Source organism: Poromitra crassiceps, assembly GCF_964638095.1.
Source record: "Poromitra crassiceps genome assembly, chromosome: 17".
NCBI classification, from domain to species: domain Eukaryota; kingdom Metazoa; phylum Chordata; class Actinopteri; order Beryciformes; family Melamphaidae; genus Poromitra; species Poromitra crassiceps.
Genome location: NC_139635.1, coordinates 38,651,288 through 38,665,033, shown reverse-complemented (window position 1 = coordinate 38,665,033; position 13,746 = coordinate 38,651,288). Strand labels below are relative to the sequence as shown.

General features: G+C 43.9%; 1 protein-coding gene across 1 annotated transcript in view; it reads right to left on the bottom strand.

Annotated features, from left to right (window-relative positions):
- The window catches only part of astn1 (astrotactin 1), a gene marked incomplete at both ends in the record, with an annotated part of 525,801 nt that overhangs the window by 309,810 nt on the left and 202,245 nt on the right, over positions 1-13,746 (bottom strand). The window contains one exon of the mRNA XM_083653323.1: positions 4,550-4,700. Coding sequence (XP_083509449.1) covers positions 4,550-4,700 — 151 coding nt within the window. The remainder of the gene's footprint in view (positions 1-4,549; positions 4,701-13,746) is intronic.

Sequence of the window (13,746 nt, the reverse complement as noted above, 5' to 3'; positions counted from 1 at the left end):
CTGGAGAGAGCAAAAAGAGCACAGCAACGAGGCGGAGCACCAAGGCAATGATGTCATCACCAAGGCAGTGATGTCATCAAACAAACAAACAAACAAACAAAGTAAGTCTCTTGCAGCTCCTCCTCTAGGCGGTGTGACCCTACCCTGTCAAATCTATGGTAGGGGCGAAAACACGGTTGTAGTATTTCTCAACGTGGAACAAAATGGAACTATTTATCTATTTGAAGCATTAATAAACAGCCAACTGGGAATCCAACCAGGCAAAACATAATGCTTCTCCTGATGCCGCCAGCAAACAAAACAGCTTTAATAGGGCATCCTAGTTGCTTACACAATGTAATCCTTCTTTGTTTCTCTGTGCCACCCTGTCGACTAAAGCAGACTCGCCGTACAAATAGCAGTAAAACCCGGGGAAAGCGCCCTAATGACTAGCTCCTTGTGTACTGTACTGTAGGTACATACATCACCGCCGCGGCCGTGCCGTGAAATAAGCAGCGTTTTGGACGGCGGCCAGCTAATCTCGTCATTCCATCAGCGTGTCAACAGAGGTCTTATTCACCGCCATTTTTTTCCTGGGTGGCGAGAGGCAGCTAATTCATCTCACAATCATCCGGTGATTATTACGCTCTCGCCTCCGCAGGGCGCCGCGCACCGCCTCTCTCCCCAGGAGTGCAATACATCAGCCAAGACGGAGCGGCGCCGGTCCGGCCCGCCAGCGAGCAGCTCCTCGCGCGCGAGGGGAAGATATTAAACACGGACGGGACGGGGACAGCTCAGACAAGGTGTTAATTGATTAGTGTGGAATCAAGAGCGCTGAGGCCCGTCCGCTTTACCGGCCTGATTAGACAGACGAGAGGCTCGTTTAGAAGCTCCACAGTCACCAGCTAATTGCTAAAACACACAGTAATATATGCAGTCATGGGAGCGTTGATGGACTGTGTGTGTGTGTGTGTGTGTGTGCGTGCGTGCGCGCGCGCGCGCTTGGGTGAAGATCGATGGCTTCGTTCGCTGCTCTTGTATACTTGTGGAGATGTTTGGAGTTGGTAATGATGACATGTCATATTAAAATGAAATACCAGGCCATCAATCTGCAGGTATAGCCTAGGAGAGGTAGATACTGTATACTGAATGTGCAACTTATTAGAAACATCTTCCCCTTCATTGTTGGCAGATTTAAGATCAATAGGAGATAATGGTTTTATATTAGGGATGCAGGATATTATCGGCAAATCATATCGGTATCATCCCATGTTAGTCATTTTTTAACATATCGGCACCGGTAATATCGGTTATCGGTATCAGGCAAAATTTTCACATCGAGAGGAAACAATGTGGTAAATCGGTGATTTATGGGCTTTTCCAAATGTTTGGGAATAAAGAAATGCATTGCTTTTGTCAAACTCACAGTGTTTACATGTGTTTTTCACCATGTACAACATTTGACTATCATAGAAATTTGTTTTTATACAGATCATATCGACATCGGCAAATATCGGTTATCGGTATCAGCCAAAATGTTCATATCGGTGCATCCCTACTCTATATGGTGGACCTTCAAGTGCAAATCACAACGACCAATAGGGAAACGCAACAACAAATCAAAAAAGGCGACAAATAAAACCCTTTGAAAAGTTGAGCTGGGGACCTTTTCTGCTACATGTTGATGTTTTCTGAACTGGAAACTTGAACTACAGTCAAATCAGTGTAGCTGCAACAAACAAAACAAAACGTCTAGATATGTGGGGAGCACTGCTACTTTTCCTTTTAGCATTTTAATGGCTGCAAGTATAAGAAGGCACTTACAGTAGCAGGAAATAGCTGCAGCCTGAATTACCTACATTTAATGACTGACTTGATGTAATACCTGATAGATTCCTAATGCAAAGACTTACCTGATAATGATGCAATTTGGTATAATAAGCTTTAATGTAGCTGCAATATCCGATTGTATTTGTGTGTGTGTGTGTGTGTGTGTGTGTGTGTGTGTGTGTGTGTGTGTGTGTGTGTGTGTGTGTGTGTTTGTGTGTGTGTGTGTGTGTGTGTGTGTGTGTGTGTGTGTTGTGCCTTCATGCCCAGAAATAGCATTCATTCCACCGCAGAGATAGCTGATGTGAGCCAGAAGCTGCACCCAGGTCCCTCAGGAAATCCCCCACGGCGCTCCTGTAATCCCCTTTTCCATCTCGTCTCACGCATTGTCCACTTCCTCCTCAGTGTGAAATCACACACTTCCCTCTCTCAATCCTGCCTATTAGTGAGCGCATTAACTAATAAATCATAGGGGAAAAAATATAAAACATTCAAGCGCTGATATTTCACCGGCTTTCCCGAAGGTTCACTAGCCTTTAAAAACAACGTTGTCTTCTTCGACGTAAAGCTCACGGGGATAGAAAAATAACAAGACAATAAATAATTAATAGAACAGAAAAAGAATCTCGGGAGATCTCAAAAGCCTCGGCAATAAATCTTCTCATTGTTACTTTTCTGGATCCATATGAGACTAATTTCAGGGACGCAAAAGAAATGATTCTGATGCTCTTGGCAAAGGAGTTGCCCCGTGCTGCGACGGTGCGGAACGCACCTTCTTAGATGTTGGCAATTTACAAGCCGTTTAAAAGCATCCCGTAATTACGAGTGTCAAAATAAGATTCTAATTAAGACGAGCCTTGGCTCTCCGAGCAGGAGGAGGCCAGGCGACAGAGAGAGGAATGTATTAACGGGACGGAGGCAGAATCAAACGACCGTGAGACTTCAAATCTCTCGCCCTGACATCTGTCGGGGTGCGAGGTGGAAATTGGACGGATATTCTGACTCTGCCACGTTCAAAATGCGGATTGGCAAACGGCTCGCGACGTGTTCTCAGAACTCGGTTGGAGCCCCTTTTCAGAGAGCGCGTGAAGCAATTTCAGATAGGGGATGTTATTGGAGGCATCCGAGCTATATCTACCACCGGGATGAATGAGATGCGCGTATTTTTGATGATAAACCCGCGAAGCTGAACTGCAGGGGCCCGAGAGATGAGAGCCGACGATGGAAGGCTCGGGCGCTTTCAGGTGGCGGCAATACATTTTGCGACGGAATCTAATTGCTCGGCTAGAATTTTTTATTTGGGTCGGTGGCGTTTACAAGCCCCCCGCAGGAAGTAAACCAGGTGATTCTGCGCATTTGTTGTGAACGGCACCGCCGGGGCCTTCAAAAAAAAAAGCTCAGGAGCTTAATTGCATTAGCATCTCCAAGCAGAGACACAATGATGGGGAGCGAATGCTATAGCTAGCAGTCTATAAAACGTAAACAGTTTTTCTTTTTTTTTATTATACTCAGCACCTTGAACTAAATGCAGATTGAATTTTCTGCATCGTTCTAAGCCCCAGATAAGAGCATTAGTAGAAATACACGTTTGAAAAGTTCACCGCGGTAATGCAAAAGTAATGTCCTCAATTTATGTGACATCTGCTGGGCCGCAGCAGAAAAATGCATAGAATGTGCCGCGGCCGCGGCTGGAAAAAAGAAAAATGAATGTGAAAAGTTTCTATCTGCCCGAGCACAGAATACATTTACCATACATTTGATCTCATTTCGGGGTCCGGAGTCCCAAAAGCACACGCGAGAAGATAGAAGGCGAATGATGAAAGAGCTCAGATCAATAAACGGGCTCCGTACTGCGTTTACATGCTTGTCCGGAACGTTTTACGGCAAATTAGGGCTACTGCTCGGCAAATACATCCCCCCGTTGGGCTATCAGCGAAAAACATTCTCGCATTGCAGTCAAAAGCATCCTCGTCCTTGTTGAGATGTTTTATAAGAGATAAGATGAAGCGAACCGGACGGCGTAAACAACAGCAGCTCGGGCAAGCCCACCGGAAAAGTCTCTGCTTAAGTGCATCAAAGTAGTTGAAAACAAATTAAAGTGTCCTGTGGGGGGTGGGTTGGGGGGTGGTACCTGACAGCTCATCGAGAGAGAGGGGGGGGATTTAGGGGAAGCAAAACAGTAACAGACGGCGCTAAGATTCTGCAAATAAGCAGAGCTGTTTTCCTGGAGCCCCCGACAGATGGAGGAGCAAAGAAACCTGGCTGGGACATGTACATTTACTGGTTGCTGTGTAATGAAGCAACTAATGAACGTGTTGCCGGTGTAACAGGCACGTCGGACAAGAAGCAGAGTCAATTTGTCCAAGTGGACAATTTGACTGACGTGGTGTGGGTCGACGAGGTGTCCCCGATATCGCCGTCTTAAGTCTGCGCACGTGCTCATAAATATTCACGAAAGGGGACAGAAACATCAAAAAATACAGAATATTCATGATCTGTTTGTTTATTCATCTTCTTCAGACAACAACGGTTTCCCAAAGGTTTTTCAATGCTTTGATCTCATAATGCTAAAGGGATACGGTGCAACGTGCACTGTAATAGTAATACACTTTGAATTTGAATGATACCAAGCATGCGAGCGGGTTCCACTGCTGTTGCTAAGCTAGCGCAGCTCACCTGCTCACAAGATAGATGTCCCCACAAGCACGGACAAAGAGCGTGTGGAGAGAGAGAGAGGACTCACCACACAGCCGGTGGAGTCCAGCTTGCGGTCGGCGATGCAGCGGAAGTTGCGGCTGCAGCCGCCGTTGTCTTTGGTGCAGTCCCTGACGGGGCCGAACGAGTCCAGCAGCACCTCCAGACTGTCAAAGGACGAACTGATCATCAACTCCTCTCTGCAGGGTCAGCAAGACAGAATACCAGGTTAGGGTTAGAACTAAAACAGCACTAGGCACGTTTTTTTTTTTTATGCAAAAATACACATAGTGGGGCTACAGGAAATGTTCTTGTTGAACAAAAACAAAAAGTAATTTGGTTTTCTTGTTATTTTATCAGATTGATTTTCCCTCTAGCCATCTTTGCGGTGTCCTTCTGAGCTGCGTAGTCTGCATGTAATTTGCCTCTTGGATAACCAGATGCAGAAAAACACAAATGTCACCGGCTACCAAGGTGCGAAAAACCGGGCAGCCAAATCCTCCTGAACAAGACAAAAGCTCTGCTGGAAATTACCAAAGGAGCTCCTGGAAGATTTTCTTTCTTTTTCATTTTTTTTTAGGGGAAATAGTGACCAAAATGATTCACCAAAAATGAACAAACAAGCAAACAAACAAAGTCCAAGTGCTCTGTGAAACTAGGTCTGGGACAGCTTGTGTCACTGAAATGAGAACATTCAAACTTTTGTCGTAGAGCTAAACCAAGAGGTCTTGGTCTCGAACAGTGCAGTTCACAGGTGTAGTTTGTATTGGTTCTATTGTTTTATTTTGTTACTTCATGTAAAGTGCTTTTATTTTGAAAAGTACAAGGAGAGCACAAGGAGATATACAAGGAGACTCCAGTAAACAAGTAATAAGGACGAACGGGGAGAGTCAAACGGGAGTTTAGCTACAGTCGAGACGGCAACAAGGTAACTGCATTTAAACAGAGTTTTAATGTATTCTTTTGCCTCGTTTCAAACCGCCCTTAGACAACTCCGAAGCTCACCCCTGTTTGTTTTTGTCCCAGCATCCTTCTGTTGGAAAAGCATACTGTAACACTCATGTAAATGTGTTCAACATGTTGCATTTTCCTCTCTTATGCTTCAGTGTGTGCTAGTAAGCTCTGTGTGACACATTCTCACCTTGGCTCACTCTGCTTTTAAACAGCGACTCAATGAAGAATGCTCTACAAACACCTGCAATTTTTTTCCCATTATCATGACAAAAGATGAGCTTTCAAAGCAACCATTGCTATGCAAAGTACTGTAGCAGAGTCACGAGGTAAAAAAGCCTCGTGTTCTATGGTTATAACCTTGCCCTGAGCAATCTCTTTTGTTTCCGTGAAAAGTTTCTGCACCTCCGAAACGCCTCGCGAGGTCAGTGAGAAGATCATCCAGCTCAACGATGTGCTTGAGACTGGTGGTGGTGATGAAGAACACAGCAAAAGCAGCAGACCTTATGGAATCTGAATCACGCGTCTGAAGAAGGATGGCGCCGGCCATGATAAACAATAACTTCTGTAATAGCATTCCCCTGAACCTTGCCTTGGCAGAGAGAAAGTGATGATCTCTCAGGCTCTTGCAAAAATGTGTATTTGTTTCTCCATCCGACACGCTCTCTCTCAAAGTTGTGTCCTGCCGCTTTGTGTTAGCAAAGAAATAATAGAAAATAAATTTCCTTGCTTTTCACAGTCAAACTGATGTTATCTCACAAACCAGAGTTTCTATAAGTCCTCGTTGATTTGTTGTTGTTGTTTATTCAGAGGGGACCCATTGAACGGAGGTCTGGTAGACGATGAAACTCACTGAAATTGTAGAGAGCTAAATTACAGTATTTTGCAATCGCATTTACTGTCAAGACATAATGCGAAGATCGCGCGCAAACACAATTTACTATTGAATATCAAAAACGAGCAAAAAGACGACGCAAGCGGCCATTAGTAAAACATCAACACATTATTATGCGTGGTCTTATCGTGAAGGCCCACTGGCAGATGCAGACATAAATACAATGCTTTTGCAAAATGTACGCATTCACTCCCCGCTGGCCGGACAGAAAATAACATGGTGGAATTGAAAACCTGCAATGCAGTCGGCTTGACCAAGGAAAAAATTAATCCTAGACCTTATGGTTTAGGAGTTATTGGCCAATAGCCAAAGTAGCTTGTTGTAGCGCCACCATCTGGCTGATTGGTGTAATTGCTGTTGAGGGAGATTTGAAAGCTATCCACCAACTTTTGGCCCAAGGACTGACTGGACTGAGGTAGCCTCCAGATTGTTTCAGGGCAGGAGGAAGAACAACGCCACAATAGAGAAACAGCCCTGCAGACTTGAATAAAGGGGAACGACAACAACACTAAATATACACCTTCATTGCCATTAGATTTCAGTTAGCCTTTCCATAAAGTGTCCAACTGGAACCAAAGCAGGGATCCAAGGATTAAGTGAAGCAATTACACTGCTATAATGACATGGTATGAGTCTGCAAATTTGGGAATTAGTTCCAGCTAAAGAAACAGTTTATTGTGTTACAAATTCCTTTCTGAGCCGAAATATAAAAAGCCAGCCCCATACAGTTTAGGTTTTGATGGAATTCTGTGCATTTGAAATGAACGGCCAATAAGTACGTAGCTGTGCTACTGTTTATATCTACCATTTTGTCTGAGGCAGCTGTCTGCCGTTGAAACAGGCAATAAATGTAAGCCCCAATTATGGGCACCATTAACATGGACAACGGAGCAATGGGAGGGTCAAGTGAAGTCTAAATGTATGTCAAAAGGAGCAGAGTGAAGAAGCGTTCATTCTGACCATTTGCGACTGAAAGTACCGTCTATCAAGGCTTAATTGGCCAGTTAAAACCTGCAATTTACTTTGCATTAGCTTCCTTATTCAATTTCCAGGAGTCAATTGAAAGTTCCAGGACAACAAAACTGTACTGCAAGAATGTCAGTCTCTCTGCAGATAAGTTTGCCTTGATGTGTGTCCCCTACAGTATTTATTATTATCAGTATCATTGTTTATTTATATTATATTAGTTATTGTTTTTCAGAACTGTTCGCGACAGTGTTTTGTCTGTTAACAAGTGAAACATTTTGACAATCAACTTTAAATCATAAAAAAATAAGCTGTAAGAAGGCGATTATTTCTGTTCAATTCTCTTTCACAAAGTCTAAAAGGAGAGGAGAAATCAAATATATTGACTGTTCAATCTGTCATTTTGTTTTGTAATTGGTATATTTTAACAGTCAAATCAACAACAAGAAAAACATGAGAAAAACACAAGTATAAATAATAGATGTGGGTTGCAGCTACTGAAAAGTCTGATCACCTACCGAGGGAAACACACACACACACACGCACGCAGGCACGCACACACACACGCATCAGTGATCAGATGACATCAGTGATGATGTCATCAGTGATGTCATCAGTCTGAGGCTCACGAGAGAGACTGAGGGAGAGGGAGAGAGCGGAGAGGGAGAGAGAGGAGAGGGAGAGAGAGACTGAGGAAGAGAGAGAGGGAGACATTGTGCGTGCGCCAATAGGGCAGGCAAGGCCACACAGCGGCCGAACTGCAGGCAAGGCCGCGCAGCGGCCGGGGGAGGCTGGAGAGAGCATTCATCAGATCATAGATCAGAGGGAAATGAGTTCTTTCCACGTCGTCTTGAAGAAGGCTGGCTGCCACATGAGAATAGAATGTTGAAAAGGACGGGGGAAGAGGAATGGGTAAACATACAGGAGGAGGAAAGCAACGGCAGAACCGTGTCCAGAACCACATGGACGGACGAAGAATATAATGAGCTTGACTGTAGTCTAAGTAAGTAAAAACAAACAGTACTATGCTAAGTAAGTAGGATACAGCGAGGCGAAACGTCAAGCAGCCAGGGTAGGTTCCAAAACGAGACTGAATCTGTTGCTTTTCACCCGTTGCAGTGTATTGACTGGATTTGGCCTGTTTTCTGTTGGACAGGTAGCTCGCTATCAGCTTCTCTACTACAACAAAGCTACGCTAACAGCAGCTGCCCGCTCACGATGCACGCTAGCTCTGACTAGAACTCCAGTCACTATGCATTGGAGTTTGAGGTTGCTACCGTAGCCAGCATTTGAGATATAAAAGGATTCAACGGGGGTTTTCGGTTGCAGGCGGACAAGAGGTTGACACCCAGAAACACTGTCACACAATACCAATGAGTGAGCAGGATCATTATGGGATGAGTTGAAGCTTTCCTGCTTAGTATGCCTTTAAAGAGCGCCTTGAGGGGAAAGAAAGGTCAAGTTGTCACACAGAGGATGTTGCTACTTGTCCCTGCTTCCTGCTTCCCCTCCCTGGCGTCGCTCCGCATGGGTTTGCTTTCTCTTTTTCCTTTACTAAAGAGGATCAAGATGCTGTAAGTGGCTTTTGCTTTGGCATTTCACTCAGCAATACAGGAGATTTCCTTCCAAATCCCAATCCAGTTATATAGAGAGCCAAAGGCGACGTCACTTCCTGCTTCAGCATGCGCACCAAGAGATTTCATCCACCATTTATTTTCCATAGACATTTCATAAAATGCTTATGAAAGTAGTTTTCCTGGCGATTCACCAATAGAATCAGTAGAGACCATAGACCATTTCACTCAGACTAAAACTTTAAAAGAAAACATTGATTCTTTTTTTATCCGCTTTTTTTTTAACGTTTTGCTGCGAGTGAAATGTTCTGTGATCTCTCCTGTTTCTAAATAGAGCTGAATCGTTTGGTTTGACTAAGTAAAACCATTTTTTATAAGCATTTTACAAAATGTCTATGCCTGCCTACAGGGCAATACATCAGGCAGCTCCTCCGTATCTACAATCTATGGATAGGCTTTTCAAACCTCACACCGCTCCCTCCGCTCCTCCACCAGTGCAGGACGCCTCCCCCCACCATCGCGCTACGTGGGCTCAAAAGCCGATCATCCCGATCGCGACTCTTCTCGACCCTGGCACCACAATGGTGGAACGAGCTGCCCCCTTCGGTCAGGACGGCCGGATCACTGCCCATCTCTCGGCAAAGACTAAAAACATACCTTTTCAGGCTCCACCTGGACCCTTCTTGAACTAACATTCCTTCTCAATTGACTTTCTACAGGTGCTACTCTATTGCTTCAAAAACTTGTAGGTTGTAGCGGTCATAGATTGTGTCAAAATGTGATATTGTAAGTCGCTTTGGATAAAAGCGTCTGCCAAATGACGTAATGCAATGTAATGTAATGTAAAATAAATGGCTGTTGAAATCTCTTGGTGTCCATGCAGGAAGTGGCGTCGACTTTGGCTCTCTATACAATGTAAAAAATGCAATGTCTCCATGGCTGGTCCCATTTGTTTACACTTACAGTATTATACCAATGTCTCAAAATGATTGTGGAAATGATGCATTGACGTTAAAATGATACATGCAGCACATTCAAAACTGATACATCCTGCGTGATTCAAATCATATTTTTGTATGTCCAGCATTATGAGCAGTATTGTGTGCGGCCTGACATTTGACGCATGGACAAAGAGACTCTGTGCCATTTGTCTCACATCTGGCATTCAGCATTGTGGGGAAAAGCTGAATGACTCGCAGACTATTACAGTGTGTCCCAGAGGGAGGGAGAATAATATCCTTGTCTGAGAATTAATCTACTTCTCTAAGAGACAAATTAATCAAATGAAATTCTGCCCTTTTGTGTTCTTTCAGCACAAAGTCATCCTCCCACTGCACGACGGGTTCACGATATTCACATCTCCTCACGGCCGTCCTTTCAGATGCCTCCGTTTGATAGAAATATGCAGAACAATGTCCAGAGAAAAAGGTATAATGTTACATTCATCTCTTATATATGTATCAAACCCTCTGATTAATCGGTCCAAATCCATAATTTCTTACATTTGTCCTCACATTATATCTAATGAATGAAAGGAGACATACGGCACTCTTTGTACTATATGAGGCCTTGCTGCATGGTTAGATGTTCTTATGTAATCCATAGAATTGGTTTTGTGGCCTCAAATGCCTCGCCTACAGAATGTAGTTGCTTAAGTAATGATGTTTACACACTGTTTGCCTGAGCATAATGTTTCCATTCTTCTTTACTATGATCAGCATAAATAGTGCATAAATAAACGATTAATGTCGCAGTGACCAAATCGCTTTATTGATTAATAGTGTAATAGTGTGTGTATGCACAATAGTGAAAGTTCCCAAAAGGCTGGGAAAAGGAAACGTGTCTTTTCTTTTTAACTCGTTACTTTGTATACTAAATGCCCTTTCCATCACCTAGTGTACTTTTCTAAACAGATGCAGCAGTGAGTCTATTGCTTAATAAATGAGGCTTAAGGTGTACGTACAGTCATGAAATGTATCATCTTGCTGGTCTGAGAGTTCTCTACTCCCTTTGGTGGAGGTGATACACTTAGCATGGATTTACCCACAGAATTACCGCCAGCTCTGCGACCACCTTAACACCGGCTGTGAGGGATGATGGCCCCCGCTACCCTGCTTCCAACGGTACAGCAGGTAACTCTTTGACCTAACATCTGAGAAAATCTGCATAGTCTGATGGGGAGGAAAATCCAATAGCAAAGCGAATCCATCCTGCAAAGAGCAAGAGAAACTCAAGGCTTGAGATGGGCTAATTTTAGGCTTAAAGTAATAACCTGTGACATTATCATAAATAAATCTCCGGAAGAGCAGAGCACCAAAGATTAGATGAAATTGTGAGAAATGAGTGCTTTAATATTGAGGTGTCATGTGATCGATGTGTCATGTGTAATGTCATGTGCTCGAGAATCAATTCACATGACACTCGTCGTCACACGCTTAATTGTAGTTGGCCTTTCCCTTATTACTGGTCATAATGAACATGAATGAGCATGAAGCTTACAGTCTGCCTTGCTAGCTGCTTGCTGGGACATAATGGGGGCTAATAGGAGACATTTTGCCTGGGAAAAGTCTAAAGTCTACTGTGAGAAACCCTAGTATATGAGAATATATAATATTGTCGTGGACTTGTTGTTATGTTGGAGGCGTGTGGGTGAAGAATGCCACAAGGGATATCCAGTTCAGGAGCTTTCCTGGCAGAATGGCAGATTTATAGCACTCACAACAAGATCGGCACTTATCAACAACAGCAGGTATGTTCTATATAACTCGGATCATACAACTGTTACTGTTGTCAGTCTGCGAGTCCCGGGCACAGACGGAGGAAGAGTCCCGGGCACAGACGGAGGAAGAGTCCCGGGCACAGACGGAGGAAGAGTCCCGGGCACAGACGGAGGAAGAGTCCCGGGCACAGACGGAGGAAGAGTCCCGGGCACAGACGGAGGAAGAGTCCCGGGCACAGACGGAGGAAGAGTCCCGGGCACAGACGGAGGAAGAGTCCCGGGCACAGACGGAGGAAGGCTCACTCGTGTATGTCCATACACTTTGGGATCCGGAAGACAACTGACTAAGTGGGCGGGGCTGGACAGAGGCAATAATGTCACGCTGTACTTTCCCTCGTAAGATCTTGGTCAATAATGATGTCACTGATGATGTCACAATGTCTATGACATCATCAGTGATGTCACTCGAGCACTCGATGATGTCATCAGTGATGATCACTCGAGCAATTGTGATGTCATCAGTGAGTGATGTCACGGTGTCGTCACTTGAGCACTCCATGATGTGATCAGTGATGGTCACTCGAGCAATTGTGATGTCATCATCAGTGATGCGAAGTTGAGCAAATGTGCGCTGCGCATCCCAATAGAGCAGGCGAGGAGTATGCGAGCCCGCGCAGCAGGCGAGCCTAGGAATCGAGCGCGCGTAGCACGCAAGATTACTAGTATATATATATATATATATAGATATATATGTGTCATAACAGGTTTTTCATTGACTTTACTTCTTGGTGTAGGCCTCCATGCTGACGAGGAGAGGGATATTCATTTGGGCTGGACTAATTTCACCTGACTTCATTTTCACAGAGCAAATAACTGGAGGCAAGGGGCCAGGATCTGATGTGGCTGCTGTGCACAGTCCGTAAAAGTTGTTGAGAAGGCAAATTACAAAATCAAAGAGTGTTCCAGTAATAATGACATTAGCCCACCTCCTTCTGCTGAACTAATCCAATCTAAATAGACTTGATGCAACCACAGAATGCAGCTGGAGGCACAGGCATTCTTTTGCTGATTCATAATGCTGAGCACTAAGCAATGTAAGTATCTGCCTCTTGCATCTGCCAGGTCACGAATAGACAGTAGCCCTACAGTGCAGTGCCACCATTAGCCATGTGCTCTATGTGGTTTATGTAATGACATCAGAAGTCAAATTAAATATATTGTCGTATAACGTTATAGAACGTAACAGGATGTGAGCTGCCAGAACTGCAAGATCTGTACAACCAGCGGTGCCCACAAGAGGTCCATGAAGATCATCAAAGACACAAACCACCCCCACAACAGTCTGTTCTCCCTGCTACCCTCAGGGAGGAGATACAGGGTCCCAAGAGCACGCACAAATCGCTTGAGGGACAGTTTCTTCTCGCAGGCCACGAGACTCCTTAACATATACAAATAGTGTAGTAGCCGTACTGTACCGCACTGCAGCTGCTACCATCACGTATGACTAATGTTCAATAGTATGTTAATTAGGCATATGCTATTTGCACCTAACAGAATGTTACTATGTTTAATTATGTTTAAAGTATGTTCATGCCATTTGCACATATGTGCCACTGTCTGTGGCGTGTCTTACTGCTTTATTGCTTGTTGCCTCTTGTTTTTAATTATTTTTTATTTTATTTTTGCACTATGTTGTAACGGAGTCTACAGCACAAGAATTTCACACGTGATACTTGTACTACGGAGTGACAATAAAAATCTTGAATCTTGAATCTTGAACGTTGGCCTCTGCACTGCTGGCTGCATTTTTTTTGTTATTGTTAAATCATGGTGCCATGGTGTATAAATGCCCTATTTGTCTTTTACTTTGGTTGAACAAATGAATATGATACTACTGTCAATAAGACTGCAAACGCAAAGAAGGAAAAGCAAAGAAAATCAACATACAGTAAGTGTAAACAAATCCCAATACAATCTTTATACAGTCAATGGTAAACACAGATGTGAGTGAGCGATTCAGATGTGGTTAAAGGAACACTACGCCCATTTTCAACCAGCTTTGTATCATTAGAACATCAGTAGTATATCAGAAAACTGTAAACGGTTTTGAAGTCTGTCATTTAATTTGACAGTTATTGAGT